Source organism: Mustela erminea, chromosome 10, assembly GCF_009829155.1.
Source record: "Mustela erminea isolate mMusErm1 chromosome 10, mMusErm1.Pri, whole genome shotgun sequence".
Taxonomy (NCBI): domain Eukaryota; kingdom Metazoa; phylum Chordata; class Mammalia; order Carnivora; family Mustelidae; genus Mustela; species Mustela erminea.
In genome coordinates, this window is record NC_045623.1 from 25,367,607 (window position 1) to 25,389,265 (window position 21,659).

General features: G+C 37.2%; 1 protein-coding gene across 1 annotated transcript in view; it reads right to left on the reverse strand.

Annotated features, from left to right (window-relative positions):
• Positions 1-21,659, reverse strand: part of PLPPR4 (phospholipid phosphatase related 4) — a 41,369-nt gene that overhangs the window by 13,706 nt on the left and 6,004 nt on the right. The window contains exon 2 of the mRNA XM_032302902.1: positions 4,178-4,363. Within this exon, the coding sequence (XP_032158793.1) occupies positions 4,178-4,363 (186 nt within the window). The remainder of the gene's footprint in view (positions 1-4,177; positions 4,364-21,659) is intronic.

Genomic DNA, 21,659 nt, shown 5'->3' on the forward strand with positions numbered 1-21,659 from the left:
GCCATTAGGGAAAAGTGTCTTAGCATACAACACAGTAGTCATTATCTCAAATGACCTTGAGATTTCAGGCGTTTTATTTTAGTTGTTTAATATGTTCAAGACTCATATGTCAAGAGAGTGCTTTAATACTATTTGGCTTGATTATGGATAGAAGTTTCTTGTCATTATTTTGACATCTCCCAACTGTCCTCTCTAAGAAACACATCAATTTTCTCCTCACACTTCTATTCATTTAACCTTGATCTGTATGTCATTACATGAATTTTCAAAGTGGTTCAATTTTGTCCAAAGATGGAATTTTCCTCGGGGGGAGGGGAGATGCTTCCTGATGTATTTCTAAATGCGCCTGCTTGTTTCCTCATTCTGAATGGCATGCTGGTTGTGCTAAAATGTGGTTTCAGAGTTTAGGCTCTGACAATAAAATTATTTGCTGCTTTTGTCATTTGTAAACAGAAAACAATTTCTGACAAATATCTTTTCACAATATTCTGTTTAATCTGTACACAGGCCAAAAAAGAATTTTTTGTTTCTTGTTGAATATCATGGGGAGGTTTTTGGAAGAGATTCTGAAATGGCTCTGCTTTAGGGGAGACACAGTGAGAAATATATTTCTTTCTATTAATCATACGGGCACTGCCCTAGGAATATCTACCACAGGAAGAACTCACAATGAAAAAGTCTTTATTGGGGCATCTGGGTGGCTCAGTCCATTAAGCGTCTGCCTTTGGCTCAGGTCATGATCCTGAGTCCCAGAATGGAGCCCTGTGTAGGGCTCCCTGATCAGTGGGAGTCTGCTCCTCCCTCTCCATCTGCCCCTCCCCTCCACTCATGCTCTCGCTAGCTCTCTCTCTCTCACCCTCTCTTTCAAATAAATACATAAAAATTTTTAAAAAGTCCTCATTGTGGAAACAGCAAAAGAGAATGACAAAATAGTATTTATTATAGTGTTTAAATCTGTAGTGAAAGTCTTTTGGAAATCCTAATACATTTAATATTGTGTAAGGTTCCCATCTAGGATCTATAATCAAATTCCAATAGAATTCTCCTATAAAGTTAGATATATTTATCCTTTAATAAAATGTAATAAAAGTTAACTTCCAGCGAAGAGAAAGTATACATTTTTTTCTATTCATACAGATTACATGAACATTTAAAACTGCTGTTTACCCTGAGATACAATCTCCAAAGGACTGAACAAAATGCTTATTTCATTATTACTTTAAAGTAAATGAAAAGTGAGTATTAAGGATGAAATTTTTCAATTCAAGGGCAATTTCAGAGACATAAGAAAATGTATTTCACAGACATGAAAGGAATTTTTATAGTTTCTGGTACAGCATCACGAAGACAGGTTATTTTTAAAACGTCTCTCAAAGCACTTTAAAAAATCTGAAAAGCAAACACTACGTGATGTATATTTAAATGCCTCTATCAAAAATCAGTTGATCTTCTTTTGTTCTTGTAAAGATTCTTTTGAAGAATATTGCTGACATGAGTTCTTTTGTTTTTCACTTGGTCTCCTCTCCAGATGAGTGGGTGAAAACCATGCCTCTCTTCACAGATGTGGCCTTTATTTATTTTTTTTAATTTTTAATTTAAACATAATGTTGTTAACATACAGTGTAGCATTAGTTTCAGGTGCAGAATTTAGTGATTCATCAGTTGTATGTAACACCCAGTGCTCAATTACATCAAGTGGCCTCCTTAATGCCCATCAGAACTAGGCTTTAAAAACCATTTCCACATGAAGGATTCCTCTTGCTTCCCCTCCTCCCTCGCCAACCCATTTTCTAACAGGTTAATGCTACATATACATAAAAAGGAAACAGCTTCCTTGAAAGTTGGCCATTAGAGTCTACTTGCTATTTTTCACCTTTTCACCAAGAGGGGAAGGAGATTAGAATTGTAACTATGTAGCAAGATTAGAGACAGAATTAGGGGCATGGGACAAGAGGACTACAGATCCCATAAGACCAATGTTGAGAAAATAAATATTTTGGGAGAAATCTTTAAAGATAGAGGAGAAAATGAAATTGGAAAGAGATCTAGAAGATGCATGATATGTGTTTGAGAGAAAGGTACGAAAGCAATATTTGATGTGAGCAAAGTCAAGATTTGTTTTACACTGAGTTGGTTATCCAGAGCTACGAACCCAGTGTGGAAGGAAAGAACCATGGACTCCTTGGAGTATTGTGGAGTTCTAAGTGATATGGGGGGACTTAGGGGATCCCAGAATATAAATATTTTCCTAGTTTGCCTCTTGTTCCATTAAGAGGCACGCAGCCACTATGGAGGGCCCATGGAGATCCTGAGATTTAGTGGGTCCTTTGTGGGAGGTATTGACACCGGGCTCCCCAGGTCCAGCTTGGTGAGAGACAGACATGGCAGATTCGCTCTGTCATTTCTCAAGGCTCCAGAAAGAAAGCTTTGGCCTGGAAGCCCCAGAAAACATCCCTAGATTGCATCTTAAGAATTTATTAAGGAAATGGGGGAGTCACAGATACAGGAACACAGTGATAAGGCCAAGGTTGTTGAGCTTAGGACATGTAACAGTGTCAGCAAAGGGATCAGTGTGAGATAAACGGGGTGAGCAGCAGCAGGAGTCACAGCTAGATTTGTCTTCCTAACAACTTCATAAAATACCCTAGGGAGGAAAGGCTTCTGGACATATAAAAAATCATTTAAATGAATAAATATCAAACATAGTCTCGTGTTAAATAGCAATACAGTCATGAATATTTGTACAGAATTTTGTTTTATTTCAAGTATTCTATTACAATAAGTTTGAGGGCTACACCCCAACTAGGAGAAATGCTTTCTGGTGTAACAGTTTAAAGCTTATATTCTTTTTGCTCTTGTCAAATGACTGATGATACAGATTTTTTAGTAAGTCGTTAGAGAAATGACAGGAAAGTGCCGTTATTCTGAGCAATACTGCCCTTTAGGTATGTTTTATTAGTTTGAATTGCAGCTATTTCCAAGCACATCATTAATAGTTCCGATCACACTAGAGTTAACTGGAGTTCAAATAACTCAGTTTATTTACAAAGTATTTGAGACCTTTTAAGTATGATTAAGTTCTGTGGAATATTACTTTCTGATTTTACCTTCTGAGAATGTTTTGTATAATTTATTTTGAGTGTAAACATACGCTATAAATTAATGTAGGAGAAATTTTGGAAAAACAGATTCATAACTACATAAAAGTATAGACTTTGGAAGATTTATGTATAGATTTTTCTAAAATTGTTGATGTGTTGAACCAGAATTGGCCAATTCATTAGGGAATCTTGTAAAAACTCCATTCAAGTACAGCTTTTCATTTAATAACCACTTCCTCTGACATTCATGAGCACGATAAAAGCAAAGTAACAGTTCCTACTGGTAGAAATAAATGATGTTAACCTTGAAACATGTTTCTTGACCTTTATGTGGAATTCTGGGGGCAGAAGAGATGGTAAAAAGGCTTGTCCAGTCTTATTTATTAATGGATTAATGAAAAATGTGTTTACTCATAATGTGTAAGTTAACAAACTAAAAAGAATTATGTTTTACATTCAATTCCAGTAGGTTAGGACATTTCTTTATATTATATATGTAAAAATGCAAATGCCTCTTTTGCATCTAAAGTATTTTATGTTTAGTCTGTGTGCGCATGTGTGAACCAAAATGCCAGGAATGTGAGTTGTGTCCTTTTTACTTTATAATTGTTGGTACTCATTGCTCATAATCAATAAAAAGTGCTAATCCCGTAAAAATATGAAACTGTGATATTAACATGCTATTGAGAAGAAAGTTCTTGGCCATATAATTATTTGTTTTTCCCCTCCAGCTTTCCAGACTTCAGATACCAAATCAACACATTAATTAGGAAATATATCAGAAATGTCATATTAGCTATTCAAGGGGAATTATGCAGTTACAAACATTTTTTAAGAATGATTTATAATACTGAACATTAGAGACCCATTAATTTTGCAATTATACATCTTAACTTCTAATGCCAGTAATTTTCAACTATTAAGTCACAGGATTTTCAAAATATCCTTAAAGACATGACCTTTCTTTTCCAAGATTTCGAGTTCACTTTTTGTTTGTTTTTAACCCATTTATTACACAAATGTGGTCATTCTTAGTTTTGAGAGAATGACAAATATAATTTGGGGGCAATTCTTACCGTAATTGCAGGTCCAGCAAAAGCCAAGCTCAGCAACATGAGGAACGGAATTGCCTCCTGGGTTGGTTCAATATAGGGCATGCTAAGACTCCGGTCATAGCAGCTAAATCCAGAGTGCACGGGTTTGAAGACATCCGTGAGTTCAAGGAAATACAGGCTAACCACCGATGATGCCAATATAGGCAACTGAGAAGGAAGGATATAGAAGAGCAATTTATTATTGTGCACAGGTCATACAGGGGGATCAGTGCATCTTTAAGTGGAAACAAACGGCTACTTCCCCTTCTCTCACCACTCTCCTCTGATTTCAGACATAACACCTTTCATAAATGCTATGGCTTCTACTTTCAGAACATCCAATTCCCCTGCCACCAGCCTCCTATGAGCCCGTGTCATGTCCCTCACCTTTGCTCTCAGATCACGCCCTAACTGGTGGTGTACTCTCACTCTTCTCTCCCCACCCGCCTATCCATTTTCCACCCAGAAAACCAAGGGGTGTTTGGAAAAAAATTTTTTTTATCATATCCCTCCCAATCATAACCACTCTAAGCGCTTTCCATTCTACCTGAAAAAGATCCAAATGTCACATCATGGAATACCAATTTCTGCATGAACTGGCTCTTGTTTCAGTTTCTTACATCATTCTGTATGATGTTTATACAACTCCCCAAGCCCCTGCCCACTATAATCTAATTGGTTTCCACACTTCTCCTGAACAGTCGTATACATTTTTACCTAGTGTCTTTTGCATTTGCTGTTCCTTCTTCTGTTTGTGCTCTTCCTCTGGCTCTTGATATAAACTGTTTTCTTTTCATCATTTAATGATGATTTCCTGTCACCAGGCCCCCCAATAGACAGACAAGGCCACACAGGCTCTTCCCGGCGGCACTGGGCCCAGGAGGAAGTCAAAGGTCAAAGGCAGAAGGAATAGTGAAGATGGTGAAGCCCACGGGAAAACAAAAGCTGAGAGTCAGAGTTCAAAATCTGTGGTCCCCAAGGACAAGAATTGTGCTGCTTTTCCAGCCAAAACAAAGGAAAACCTCATCCCTAAAGAGGTCATTGTCCATGTGGCCAAGGAGAGGCCCAAGGCCAAGGCTGCTCCTCCTCCTAGGAGTGGTGAGTCTAAGACGGTACTTGAACCCCTGGTCAGGAAGACAGAGGCCCCCAACGGCTTGAGGAGGCTGAGCATGCCATGCCCACCAAGGCCTTATTGTCCAAACTGACCAGTAGGAAGGCAAAGGCTGAAAGCTAGAGCTGCCGTGGAGACATGGAGACCCTGCCTGAGTTGTTATTCCTCAACAAATCCTCACTCTATTTATTTCATTATAACCTAATTATCAACAAAGGCCTTTACACACACACACACACACACACACACACACACACATAATAGCCCTTGATTCATCCTTCCCTCTCTGCCCTTATCATCTTGCTTGATACTCTTCATGACATTGATCATCAACCAAAATTACCTTGTCAGTTTAATACTTCACCTGTTTATTTTTCGTCACTCTCTCCCCATCTCCCACAGAAATACATCCTCCATGAAGTGAGAGTCTGCCAGTGATGTTTATTTATTGCTGAGTCAGGCACAAAATTGTTCCCGGCATGTGGTGGGCACGTAGTACATCATTTAATAACTTAATACTGCAATAAATACTTGTTGATAAATAACTAATTGAATAAGTTAAAAATCAGACTAGAGTTACCAGATTTAGTAATGAAAATACAGGTCACCCAGTGAGATGATAATTTCAGATAGGCAATGAGCAATTTTTAGTATAAGTATGTCCCATGCAATATTTGGGGGATACTTAAACTAAGAATTATTTGCTGTTTGTGTGAAATTGTAATTTCACTGGATGTCCTTTAGTTTGTCTGGTTAAATCTATATTACACATTTACCTTCAAGACTTTGTATTATGGATTCAGTTATTTATTCACTCAACCTACAATATCTCAGGTACTATGTGGATGCGAGCTATAATATGGTTGAACAGGACATGGGCTTGGCCAGCAAGATTATGAGACACCTGCTGTCAGCTCAAGAGAAAATACTGCAAGTACATTGGTAGACCTCTCAGAATCTGAAAATTCAGTTTAAATCGCACATATATTAGGAGTTGCTTAGCCTAAGGCTGTGTTATTTGTAGTGGATACAATATTTACTTGACTAAACAGAGCAGATTTTTGATGAAGACATTAGTGACCATTCATCATATCTGGTTGTTCAGTTAAAAAAATAAATTTACAAAACAAGATTATGCCTTCTATTCCCAAGAGTCTTTTTATAATGAGGTGAGAATTAAGTTTATTAGAAAAACTATTTATCTATAGAGATTAATCTGGCATTGTCCTGTTTTTCAGACTGATGTTTTTCAATAGAACAAAAAGCACATCAAAACACTCACATTGGGGCACCTGGGTGGCTCAGTGGGTTAAAGCTTCTGCCTTCAGCTCAGGTCATGAATCCAGTGTCCTGGGATTAAGCCCCTCATCGGGCTCTCTCCTCAGCAGGGAGCCTGCTTCCTCCTTTCTCTCTGCCTGCCTCTCTGCCTACTTGTGATCTCTCTCTCAAATAAATAAAATAAAAAATTAAAAAAAAAACACATTTCTCTCATTAGAACCCATGATCGTTTGTTCACTTCAAATATCTGATCATTTCTCCCCACCACTCCCCTCTCCTGTAATACACAACTAGGAGTTTTCATTCTCAACCAATAAAACATCACTTCATGCTGCATGTGTGTGATTGAGATTTTTCATTTAAATCCACGTAATTTTTCATTTAAATCCACTTAAATATATTTTAGTTTTAATTTAACAAGTAATGCATATAGCCCTTACTATGTGCCGTGAAGTTTCTGTTTTAGAAAGATTAAATAATTTTATTAATTTTAAACTCATTAATTTAAGACTTTTTATTATGATATAATGTAGGTACTATTATTATCCTTGTTTTTAGGTGGATAAGCCCAGTCTTCTCTAGTAAGTGGCAGAGGTAGGTTTTGAGCCCATGAATTGTAGCTCCAAAATCTTACTTCTTAACCACACTCTATGCTTTTTGTTTATTTTCAAAAATGGGATTAGAGTTTTAGGACAATGAAACACAACTAGCATCAATTAAAGGGGGGGGCTATTTAGCTTAAAGTTCTGTTGTCTTCCCTAGTAAAGACATTATTTGCCATTGAATATTGTGGATGATTCCTTTAGAATCTGCTTAACTGTACCAGTGAAGATATAGCTGTGAAATGAAAGTTCTATTCCTATATTGTGCGTGTCTGTGTGTGTACGTGTGTGAATGTATTTATGTAAATAGGGAGGGGCACTCTGAATTCAACATACTGTAGTCAAACCAGTCGGGTCATATGGTTTTCAAGGGAGGTTCTAATATCAGCTCTCCCACTCACTACCACCAATGTGACCTTGGAAGTGTTTTCCTTAAATCTCAGTCTTCTTATCTGTGAAGTAGGTACATTGACAGTACGTACCCATCATCACAGGCAGCTGAAAGGATTAAATGAACTAGGGCAAGTAATTTTCAACAATACCTAGGATGGAGAATAGCTTATAAATGTAGTAGTAGTATTGTTGCTGTTGTTATAACTATTAATAATATTATACTTGTCAAATGGCCCCTTTTTTGGAATTCTTTATATGGTAATCTATTTTGAAAGTAATTTCCTCACTCTTAATTCCCTAGCACTTCTTTTTAGGAATTTGTTTTTTATTTATTTACTTTTTATGTGACAGAGCACACACAATCGAGAGAGGAAGAGAGAGAGCGAGCACGCAAGCCCAACCGGGGGGGAGGGGCAGAAGGAAAGGGAGAAGCTGACTCCCTGATAAGCAGGGAGCCCAATGATGCAGGGTTCTAAGATCACGACCTGAGCTGAAGGCAGACGCTTAACCAACTGAGCCACCCCGACGTCCCTCTTTTCAAGAAATTTTTATATGCTCTTCTTTACTATCAGTTGTCTGCTAGGTTAGTTGGAGCCTTTGCTCTGCTTCCCAAACGAAAATCTCCTTAAAGTGGGGGCCTAATCTTACTCATTTCTACACTTCCATGAATATTACATATCAGAGTGACTTCTAAATATATATGTATATATATGAATATAATAAATTAGTTTTTGAGTAAAAATTAATTTCCCTCAGTAATGTTATGCACTTTAGTCATTTCAGACATCAGCTTTCTTTCAAGATTTTTCCTAGTGACACAGTTTTTCTACCTATGTATTAATAGCTTTTACAGTTCTAAAGAAACATATTTCAAGACCCTCATCTGTTTTCAAAATAATGATCATATTTTTCTTCTTTTTGATGTTTGTTTCTCTGGATTTTTAAAATATCTTTTACTCCTTGTATTCTAATTTGTTTTTAAGAAATAGTGATTTGGGTACGCCTCGGTGGCTCAGTCGGGTAAGCATCTGCCTTCGGCTTGGGTCATGATCCCAGGGTCCTGAGGTCAAGTCCTGCATTGGGCTCCTTGCTCAGCCTGGAGCCTGCTTCTCCCTCTGCCTGCCACTTCCCCTGCTTGTGCTGTCTCTCTCTCTCTTTCTCTCTCTCTGACAAACAAACAAATAAATAAATAAATATCTTTAAAAAAGAATGATTTGAAAAAAATATTTATAATATTTGAGAAAAAAGTAATTTTATACATTGTCGTCCTACATTGTATTTTACTACCAGACAACAATGAATTAGATTACAATGCTTCCTTCTAACATACTTATCTTCAGAGGTATCCTTCATCTTTTGAAATATTCATCAACAAAACTTCTTTTTCAATGGAAGAACTTTAACAGATGGTACGCACTAATTTGGGCACACATATAGCATTGATATATATACATAATAAAATCGCACAGACATCTTTCAAATGCATTTAAAATGAGATTTTAAAAGAGATTTTAAAAGTTCCATATAGGCAAGAATTAAGAATTTTATTCTCCACTTATGTTGTAACCAAGAAAAAGTGTGAACTAGCTGTTTTTATGTAGCAATACAGAGGAGGGAAATTACCTGAAGATTAGGAAAATAGTTTAAAAAAAAAAAAAAGAAAGAGATTGATTCTTATAATTACCATCTGTTAAGAAACTTGTGACTAAAAATAATAGAAGCAATTTTTAAGAGAAAATTATAACAGTTTTAGAAAACAAGGCAAACAAAAGAAATGTGTTTCAAAAGATTACATTTGCTGGATAATATTGATTTCTTGAGGCCTTTTTAAAAAATCAAATCGACGGTATGTGTCAATTTTAGCAAAACATTTTATGGAATCTATCATGACATTTTATCTAGGTCAGATAACTTACTTGCTTTTAGCATGTTGATCATGAGAACAAGCTTTCTTTCTCATTTGGGAGAGTTTTCTTTGCTCTTGGCCCAGAGTAATATAATTCTGTTCCATTCTTTTCCTCTTTCATGGCCATCAGGAATGTAGAGTCTTACAAAATCCTCTTAAACTGGTGGTATCAGAGCCGCAAAGACCCAATTAACATATATAATATTAATGTTCCTTTTTCATTTATTCAACAAATATTTACTGAGAACCTGCTAGCGGTGGGCCTTGTTCAGTGTCCTGGGAACAAGCCAAAGTCCTTGTTCTCATTCTCACTGAGGAAGGCAGATAACAATTTAAAAATTATAATCTGAGAACGAACGTGTGCTCTAAGAAAGATAAAAGGGAAGGTTGTAGTAATTGAGTGCCTGGATTGCTCTTCTAGATCTGGGAAGGTCTACCTCAGTAGGTATCATTTAAGCAGAGATTTCACGGGACAAGAAAGAACTCATCGTCTAAAACCTAGGTGAAAAGCAGACTCAAAAGGGAGCAGTGACAGAAGAAAAGTCAGAGAGGTGGATTTGGGGCCACGCTTGGCAGAGAACTGAAGGCTGTGGGCTGAGTTAATATTTTAGGCAAAGTACGTTTGGAAATGCTTTGGAGAATTTAAGCAGAGGTCTAATATGACCTGGAATAGGTCTTACAGACATCACTCTGCCTGTTGGGTTGAGGATGGATGTGGTGGGTCCAAAGTAGAAGCAGGGTTAAAATGTAGAAGGCTCGCCAAAACTCAGCAAATACTTATCGACTACAATCGTGTGTGCCTGACCCTGGTCGTGAGTGAGGAAGACGACAGTCCATGACAGAAAACTCCCTGCCCCCATGGAGCTTCCATACTAGTGGAGGCGTGGCCCCTGACCTAAGCCAGGCAAGACAGGGACACAGGTAGAGAAGTTGCCAGATCTGGATCTGATTCTAGAGGCAGAAATGACAGGACTTATTGGCAGTCTAGCCCTGGAAGGAAAAAGAATTAAGGTCCCTGATTTCAAGGACCCTAGGCTTGAGCAATCGGGTCAGTGGCATCATTTATTGGAAGGAGGAAGGCTGGGAGAAGCTTGAGTAGGAGAAATCTAAGGCTCTGTTCTGGAAATATGAAAGCTGAGATGCCTCTTAGGTATCAAAATGTTGCTGTAGAAAAGAATAACATGCCATTCTGGACCGAGGCTGCTGGTGAAAAGCTGCATGGGACAGATACAGGATGATTATTTTTTAAATTTTATTATTTAAAAAAAATTTATTTTTCACACCTTAGCACATACCCACCCCAATGTCCATCTTATCTCTCCTATCCCCCTCCCCTCCAGCAACCCTTGGATTTAAACAACACCACACTCAAGAAATTTCAGAATTTTTTTGCACAAGAAATTTCAAAACGAAATTACTTTGCTTTTGATATGAATAATGACACAAGAAGTCAAAGAATGTAACTGGATAGATTCATACCACTCATACGCAAGAGATAATTTACAAAAAAAGGAACATTTTAAAATGTAAATAATAAATTTAATTTGATTTATTTTTTGTTAATAAAAAGTTTAAATGGGAGCCTGGGAGCCAATTCTGGTAAAGTATCCCCAAATCATATAAAAAGTGAAATTTAAAATATTAGTATAATATACTGAAATCAAGTTCAAAGTAGGAGAAATATTAGCAGATCAAAGTAATTTTACTAAAGCTTATGCCACAAAGGAGGTTGTCATAGGTCAACACAGTGATGATAGAATTTTCTACTTCCTACAGTGCAATATTTAATGACATTTCTGGTAATTTTTGCCTTGTAGTTAATCCAGATAAATGTTTCCTTAAAATATTGGCAATGATGATTAATAATATATACTATAGTACAGTATACGGCTTTCTAGTTTATATCACTATCTTAATTGCAGCATATTTAGATAAACTACAATGAATCTCAAAAATATAAGAAAACACACTGACATGTATAGGGTAGTTAAGGGAAGGAAATGGTCAGGAATGAGTCTGTCACACCATTCTAGGTCTAGGTATCTAAATGAGTTTTCACAAATAAACTGGCTCTGGTTTAAATGGCATGCATAGATACAAATTCAAACAAGGCAGTGTGATTGAACGAAACCAATGCCAGCTTCGGAGACAGAAGTCAGTTTCTCCCCTCTTTTATTCCACCAGCTTCTAGAATTTGGGGCAAGTCGCTTCACCTTTCTGGGCCTCATCTGTTCTCAGTGAAATGAGGGGCTGCTTACATTGTTATCTACTTCTAGAATTCTCCATGTGCCGGCATGATTTTGGAGACATCTCACTCGTTTCTTTTACATGGTCACTACTCTCTAATGTATTAGGTCTGCTACCTGTGTCCTCCACTTGAGTCATTTCATCCTCTAAGATATTTCTAGATGGATTTTTCTTTCTTTCTGCCTTTCTCTTTTTCTTTCTTTCTTTCTTAAAGGTTTTATCTATTTATTTGAGAGAGAGAGAATGAGAAAGAGAGAGCATGAAAGGGGAGAGGGTCAGAGAGAGAAGCAGACTCCCTGTTGAGCAGGGAGCCTGATGCAGAACTTGATCCCTGGAATCCTGGACCATGATCTAAGCCGAAGGCAGTTGCTTAACCAACTGAGCCATGCAGGCACCCTAGGCTGATTTTTCTAGAGTTCATATCTGATCATGTCTTTTAAGAGTGTCTCACTAACAACGAAATAAAGTGCTATTTTTTTTTTAGAATGGCACTTATGACCTTTTATATTCTCGCCTAATCTACTTTCTTGTTTAATTTTGCTCCATCCCTACTTTCCACTGTCGCGCTATGTTCCTATTACACTTATGTCTCAAAAGGCATGTTCTAGGCTCTGTTTTACATTACATTTTCACATTCATGTCCCATAAAAATTGTCCTCATAAAGGTCAAGTTGACATGATTTTTTTTCTCCCTGAAACTTTCTCCATGATCTTCATTCAGAACAGAAGACTCTGACTCCATACTCCATATGTATTCTATTATAGGACCTTTTTGTCTGCCTTGGACTATAATTTTTTGTATATCACCAGCCCTAGTCTTAAGATTAACTACTTAAAACTACTTAAAAAGATTAACTTACTTGAGACCTGTGTATCTCACACAGTGCTCTGAATGTTTCAGGCATTCGGTACATGTTTACCAAATTTAACGAAAAGAAATCAAGACATTACTATTAATTAAATGGAAAACTTGAATGATTTCTTAACAATCAGTAGCATATGCTTTGGGGATGTGGGTGTCAGATACTGTGCCTAGGTCTATAATAGATTCTGCATTCAGTCCACACCTTATAAAGTTTCTATTGGTATTCCCAATTTACAGATGAGAAAACTGAGGCAGATGTCGGTTATGTGAATTGTCCAGGGGTCACAAAGCTGGTGAGTGGGAGTACCCAGATTCCTACGCAGATGCCCAAGTCCAGAAAACAGGCCATCAACTTCTTTGCTCATAACTCTCAGCCTACTTTCCCTTCAACATTGCTATAAAGGTTGTGACTGCCAAAGGGGAAAAGGGTTGCAGAGAATATGTGATGTTTGAAAAAAGTCACCCACTTCTTAACTCTTAAACAGTTTCTCTATCAACTTCTTTAGCCCCCAAATATGAAAATGTATTCTTTTTTAAAAAATTATTTATTTATTTGACAGACCGAGAGAGAGTACAAGCAGGGGGAGTGGCTGGCAGAGGGAGAAGCAGGTTCCCCACTAAGAAAGGCACCCAATGTGGGACTTGATCCCAGGACCCCGGGATCATGACCTGAGCCAAAGGCTCAGCACCTCAGAACCACCGAAGCACCCCATGAAAACAGCTTCTTGTGCTCAAATCTACTACCTGTCTTTTCTGCAGCTCGGTTCACTTCCAGTTACTAAAAGTAATATTTATTGAATAGTAATTCATATCTAAAAAGAAAAGAACTTTTATTGGGCTTTTATGTAAGCATTTCCCCACGAGTTATCTAGTTTAATACTCATGACCTCTTTGGGAATTGTAAGATAAATTTTGAGAGAAGCTCCTGCCCCAGATACGTTAAATAGTGTGCCTGGCTCCTCAGTGCCATGCTCGAGTAAGGAACCTTATCTGTTCAGTTCCCAGAAGCACAAGCTCCACTCCACCCTGCTGCCGCTCTGGCACATGTCGCCATCTGGCATTAGTCCGGTGTTTTCCAGGAAAGAAGAGCCCCAGGCTTCCGTGGAAATGCCACATAAGGACAGAGGCGAGAAATGGCCATGTGTGTGTGAGGGGTTTCAACAGTGGCAGCAAGAGTGAAAAGCCCTAGGCACTTTCAAATCATGCTCTCAACGATCTCATATTCCAAGGTCTTAATGCTCTTCCCGGTGCAGTTTCTCCAATGTAATAATATTATTATTATTATTTTTGGGTAATATCTTAAGAACCCTTAATTATATCTTGTATGTTTTCTGCTCTTATCTTCACTTTTTTTTTCCTCGTAAATAACTTCTAGTATAAAATACCAGGGATTGGGGCACCCTTAAATCTCCAGATGCTTTCCTGTCCTCAGTGATTTCTTTGGATCCCTTTCTCTAGCTGCACAGGGATGGCCTCATGAATGCCTCTGTCACAGCGACTGCCATATGGGATGGCAGTTGTTTTCTACTTTTCTCTTTTATTCAATGATATGACCCTTGAGAACACAGAAATGGTCTTATTCATGTCTCCATCCCACAGGCCTAATATAGCAAAGGACATACTCAGTAGCCTCAATGTAGAATAAATACGTACATGGCTGGCTTAGATAGAGATGTTAAGTGTTTTACACAATTCTTGTCGTGTGGCTAATACGATAAAACAAAAATACCCATGTTAAAAGATCCTTGCCTACTTATCTCACAGAACATGCTCCTATTGTAAATTTCTACAATTCTAATAATGATTTTTTTAAGCACTGAAAAAGACAAGAAACTCAAACTAAGTCCTTCAAATAGTAAAGTTTAAAATAAAAATACATGTCTGTTTTATCACCTGAATATTGATCCAGCATTAGGCTTGGGGTAGTAAGCTTTGTAATCACAGCTTTAACCTCAGGTTTTGGAGATTTGCTCCTCTTACATAAGTAGACAATGAAGTATGTACATTGTCTTGGAAAGCATTTTGTTCTTTAAACCAAATTAGACACTAAGACCTGAGGCTGGGGACCCATACCTCAATTGTTAAAAGTAATTGCTTTTAAATCTTTCTAGAGTTGTAATTTCATTTCCCTTACAACATAGACCTGACTTCAAAAAATAATGGGTACAAGTAGCAATTTAATGCTACTTCCAGGGGCCACTTAAAGTAGTTTACGTTTCTGAACTCTTTCAATCTTCATAAAACCTCTTCCTATTATTAGGTACCATTATTATACCCGCAGATGGGAGAACTGAGCCAAGACAGATGATGTGATTTGTGCAAGATTATACAGCTGGTTAGCTAGATTATAAACTCCAAGAAACCCAGCATCTGTGTTCATGTTCGTGATCATTATACTTCCTGCATTTTGCTAAAATTTCCACCTCTGACCTTTGCCTTCACAAAGACAATGAGAAATAGAAAAAATAAACAAACATAAAGTACATTTTAGCTTTATGTACCCTGGATGCCTCCCTATAATTTCTGCTGTGATTGGTATTATGCATGTATTTTTGATATCTCTTAAAAAATTATAATTTTAATATACTTAGATTAAATGACATTTTCACTATCACTTGGATTATTTAATTCATGTAGAGAAAGCATACATATTTTCCCCTGAATGGTCTTACAAAGGAAATACATAATACATTTGGGGTCCAATACATATTTCCTAATATGAAACAACATAGGAGTAAAAAAATAAATAAATAAATATTGTCATGCAATGTCAGGGAAATGAAATCTAACTAAAAATTACTGCCATTTTGAGACGTGGAGTAACAAAACCAAAATTCTGATTTTGAGATCTAAAGTGATACCTAATTTTGTGTTATAAACACAGAAATTATTGAATTCTATACATCAGTCATTTGAAAAATTTTTTAGTTGTTTACTAAATTCAGGCACCAAATTTATCATTTAAACTATTTTATGTAAGTACTATTAAAGTTTATATTTTTTACTATGTAATAATTGATTTAAGTCTTAACATTTATTAAGTGTATACTTGTAGCTGATATATTTTACTTGACCTATCAATTATCTAGCAAAGGGATTTCTAATCCATTATTTTAGATAAGAATTTAACAATGTCTCGTGAGCCATTCTCTCCTTCAAGCTTGTCTCCTACATACTTAGATGCATACTAAAATGCATATTATGAGCCCACCTTCAAGATTAAAGATTTTCCAAGACTGCTAAGGATTTTATTTACTTGAAAGTATCTGTGAAAGATATCAATGAATATAAACGGAATATTGAAGGTAAAATATTAATGTGGGACTGGACATTAATAACTTTTATTTTCTAACATCTTAAAGCTGTGATTGAATTAAGTATAATTGTATCATGTGTTTCATTTTGACATGCATCAAAAAGTCAGATGAGTAAATATACACACAAAATACAATGTGATGTGACATACAAGTACATCTGGCAAAGAGGCACATTTTATTACTCAAGTTTTAAACAAATAAATCTAATTACTACTGAATTACTTGACCAACACAAAAAACTGGGAAAGTCAGTAGTTTGAACCAAAAGTCAAAGAATAAATGAAATCATATGTTTGCGTGTGCATGTGTATGTATATGTGTGTGTGTGCACGCCATTTGGCGGACCTTCTAGAATTTCACCTGGTACCATGCACAGATCTTCAGAAGGTGGCGCAGTAGGACGGAAATGTCTCTGAACTGGAGGGACCGTTAAGCATTGTTGTAGCTGATGACATTTTTAAGCAACCTCCCCACCCATTAGAAGAAGTAGCCATCCATTACAGATTTGGTTAACCCTTGCTCATATGCCAAGATTTCAGCAGCCTCTGATTTTGGCAACCCAACCATCTGGTCTGTGTAGCTAACCAGCTCTATCTTGCCATTGAAGAAGGGGAGGTCCCTGCCCCACTGCCCAAGTTCAGTGTCTGCCCCTCTGTTATGCTTAACTGCCTCTGTCTAGATTAGAAGTTGTCCTCATTATGGTTTTTAATGCAGCCTAGAAAATGAAGACAGAACACAGGAGAGCATGAGAGACTAAAACACAGCTCACAAAGATATTTGTGTTTCTTGGGGTCATCTCTGATTACCCATCTCTCCTCCTCTGTTGTGTTGACTTCTGCAATCTTAAAGTGCAAGGGTGGTGATGGAGGAAGGGGCAGAGCCTGTGGAGTCAGGCGGGCTAGAAGCTTTGGAATGGACAGTGTGTAAAATTCTTTTATAGCTCCAGAGAACAGGCATCTTCTGGAAGGTATTGCACTTGGCCCTTCCTGGACATGTTAGAACCATATCCGGGTGATAAAGTCTTAGTGATCTCTTCCCTTGTTTCTGAACTGGACTAGAAAGACAACTAGCCTTTGGAATCAGCCAGAGAAGACTGAGGCCAAGGCTAAAACCAAAGCTGAGGCCCAGTACAGTCTTTTCTCCCTATCTCCAGTAACTGACAGATTTCTTGACCAATGTGACATTAATGCAACACAAATTTATTGAGACCGTATTACCTTCTCTCTGCTATTTCTATTGCTCTAGAGGTCAGAGTTTAAAAAAAAATTAAAAAAAAAACAATAATTATCTTAACTATCTCCTGGTCTAACTATCTAAAAAAATCACCAGATTCACAGACCTGTACCCCTGGGGATAGAGTATTATGCCTCCATCAGAAAGGATGAATACCCAACTTTTGTAGCAACATGGACGGGACTGGAAGAGATTATGCTGAGTGAAATAAGTCAAGCAGAGAGAGTCAATTATCATATGGTTTCACTTATTTGTGGAGCATAACAAATAGCATGGAGGACATGGGGACTTAGAGTGGAGAAGGGAGTTGGGGGAAATTGGAAGGGGAGGTGAACCATGAGAGACTATGGACTCTGAAAAACAATCTGAGGGTTTTGAAGGGACAGGGGGTGGGAGGTTGGGGTACCAGGTGGTGGGTATTATAGAGGGCACGGATTGCATGGAGCACGGGGTGTGGTGCAAAAATAATGAATACTGTTATGCTGGAAATAAAAAAAAAAAAATCACCAGAACCAATATTATCCATGAAATAACTATATACGCATGAGACTTAAATATCAAAGAATCTAGCATCATTGAATAAATTTCTTCATACATCTATTAAATTTAACTGGAATCTAGAAACCCAATGAGAACCAAAAGTAGAAAAGTTTCAAAAGTTAATTTTTTTTCCAGTATACAGTTTACAACAGAGAGTTGCCTGTACTTTGATGTCTTCCCCTGGAGAAGACGCATGATCTAAACCCAAATCTTTATAATTGGAAGCTGTGTTTCAATCACTCAAATCTCAGTTGCTACAATACAAGAATTTCCAGATCATCACACAGAAAGGAAAAAACTTAATTCTTTGGTGTGTATCCAACTGTTTCAAAAAAAATTTCCATGAATTTCACCCCAATAGCCCAAGTGAGGATACTTACTCCCAAATGTTAGATTATCCTTTGATTCATATTTTCTTATAGAATGTATATATATTTTATCTCATAGATGGCTGAAATGAAACATGAGAATATATGTATTTTGCACTGGATAGCTGCCGCTGAGTTCATATACAGTACCACAGAATTCTAAATGATTTGAATGGCACGGTCTCACAGAGTATGGACCTACCAACATCCTTGGAACAAAAACCTGCAGTAGAGTGTTGTACTAGCATATAGAAAATGTTCAGTGATTGTGAATTTTCTCCCACTGACAAGGTTAAGTAAGGATACTAAAAGCAAGTGGTTTCCATTTTGTGAATGTGTGTTTTGTGTGTGTGTATGTGTGTGCCTGTATCAATAAAAAATGAGCATGCAATCCAACAAGCTTTTATTTATACGTATTTTTATTTTGAAACAGATTACTTTATCATTGTATGCACATTATAAAACATACCAAAATGTGTGATACAAAAAAAAAAAAATCAGGAAAATAAACTCCTTTCCAGGGAATCTAGTAAAGTCTGAAGCCACATGAAAACTTTACTTTAGACTAGACGAGGGGTTGGAGGATGTTGGCAAATGGGAAAGAGAAAACTCATTTACTAAACACTGAGTTTATGTTAGAAATTGCTAGCCATATTGTATAATTTGTATATAATCAAGGAGTCACAAAAATGAATGGGCCCACAGTATTTCCACCATTTTACAAATGTGGATACTGAGGCTTGGAGGAAGTAAGTTACTTGCCCAGAGTTTGCTAGAATGTGTGCCTTATGTAACTTAAAGAGTTATCTATGAAAATTAAAATGACTAGTTCCTTCTTTAAATAATACCACTCCTTGAAATCTCAAATCTCAAAAACTGCATAGGTTTGCCTTACGTCATAAAATGAGTATAAGTATACTTAAGAACTGAGGACTCATATTGACCATGGAGATTGATTTAATCTTCCATTGTTCAATAATTCACAGATAGAGTAACATATTTGATGGGCTATTCATCAGCATTTACTTTATAAACAAAAACATTTCCATTAGCTGGAAAAAAAAAAAGTTAAGGACAAATTTATGTTCATATTAGTTCTGTTTTATTCCATCCTTCCAGTGAAAATTTACTGAAACTCTCCTATGAACTAGGAAATATGCCAGCAATGGTTCTATATTATTTCCACTAATTTAAAAGGCACATAATAAGCAATCAATAAATATTTATTTAATGAATAAATGAACTGTCATGAAGACACAAACAGATTACACCCTGGTACTTCATTTTAGTACCCTTTTTTTGGAGACTACTTCATGTAAGATTGGTCTCTTGGGGGTTCCGTCCATGTGGGCTCGGTTTCTGAAATATGATTAGGATTTTATAAAATGGCAGTTTTACCACCAAAACAATTAAATAGCCCAGGATTTTGGTGAGGACATTAAATTGTAAACACCACATTCATACATAGTTCCATGTTCCCACTCCCAAACAACAGCCTGCTAAACAAACTGATATGTCATTTACCTTTTCCTCTAAATACCCTGATTTTAATTTCCAAATTTTTCCTTCTCTTTAATTTATACCTCAGTGACCTAAGGCCAGTTCTGGAAAAATATACAGAAGCCATCTTGTGACAGCAAATAAGGAAGCAATTATCCTCCCTTATGTTGCGTTAACATAAATGTTTGTGACTTGAAAACAACCAAAGAATAATGGAACTACAGGGCAATTGATTCCGTGTCTAATTACTGACAGGAAAAACACCTCCACATTAACTGTGTTAAAAAGAACATTTCTGTCCTTAGCTTCCATATTCCAAAATCCACTTGACCATGAGGAATTGTTGGAAGTACATTTCTCAGCTAATTAATTCTAGAAGAAACCACAGAAGCTAAGATGCTCATAAATAGACATTTCACTATCCAAATACAAACCTCTTTTTTTTTTTTTTTTTTTACAAACTTCGACATAGGCATATAGGACTATTTGGGTTTTAGGCATATTCTTGGACCTCCTTGAGTCTCAGTTACTGCATTTGTAGAACAGAGTTAGTATCTACTGCTACTGCCCAGTTGTATTTAAAGGATCAAAAAAGACAATGTATGTGAAAAACTACAATACATTATAATGGAAAATTCAGGGGTTTTTTTACTAATGATGTAAATTATATTCTTACTCCTTCAATGTTTCATCTTTATTGTCTGTCAGAGACCTCGTGTCAAAGGAAGCAATTGTGAAATTATAGGTGGGCAATTAGGCAATGAGAAAGAAAAATACCACTTCTAAACTCCAGTCTTTAGCTATAGCCATGTTTTTCAAAGAGCCCAACAATTTGGGAAAGCAGAAGATCCATTCATAATTGCTTTAATATGTTGACTAATGCAATGCCAAGTCATGAAACATGTACCCTAGGTCTCGAGATACAACTTTCAAACAACTAGCACAATTTGTTCACATGTAGAATTAGAATGACCTGTATTTTTAGCGTTATAATCCAGGGGGACATTTTCTAATATGAGCAATTCTAGAAATAGTAGTAATTAGGACTGAACACTGGAACAGGAGATGGGAGACTCAGATTCTATTCCCGATCTGATATTCACTAGAGTGTGTCTTTACGTAACTCAATTAACCTTTTCAAGGCACAATTTTGTCATCTGTGATAGAGGAACCAAGCCAGATGTTCTTGGAGTGCAGGATTTTATTAGACTTAATTCTGAAATACAACATTTCCTCACTTTTTAAATTCTAAATTAATTAATTAATTAATTAATTATTATTTATTTATTTATTTTTTAAAGAGAGGTTGCCTGAAAATAGCCTGGTGTGTATACATACTCTGGCAGGAAATCTGCTGTGCATTGTATCTGTAATACATTCCCGACATAAAAACTGAGAATTGTGCCTCTAATGCTATGCATTTAACAAGCCGGTTTAGACGACCAGGATGCCTAAAGGATCTCCATGGTTTGTTCACACACGGGATCCCCATCCCCTCACATGCACTTCACATCTACCTTCTATTTTCTCACGCATCTTCTCCTAATTCCCCCAGGGCCTGGCCTTTCTCTGTTTCTGTTATCTCTTTGGGATTCCTTCTTCCCCCGACCTGCAGATTTTCCTTTTCTAAGCTTTATTTCAGTTCCAACTCCTCACTCCATCCCTGCTGCTCCTTTGGTCCCCACAGGAGACTCGTGGGTGCCCTGGGCTGTCCCAAAGGAAGCGCCTTCTGAGGCAGACAGATAGCGTGTCATGTACACCTCCAGGTCAGGATTAAATCCCTTTCTGTGAGTAGGAGACAACACTAACGAAGCCCCACGTTCAGTAGCTGAATAAAAGAGAAAAACTTTACCCCACTACTCAGAGGGAGCCCTGACCAGGTATCTTTCAAGGACCTGCCTTCAGACACCATGAAGCTAGCCCGGGCGTGGTAGCGGCGGGTGTCCCCAACCCACTGCTCTGTTCCATTGAGTAGAGTGTGAGTGAGGGGGAGTAGTGTGACGGCAGTGCAACAGTGAGAGGCACCAGCCCTCAGGTCCCGGCTGCTTCACTGCATTGCTGTGCGTCCCCACAGTTAGCTCTCTGAGCTCCAGTTTGCTGATGT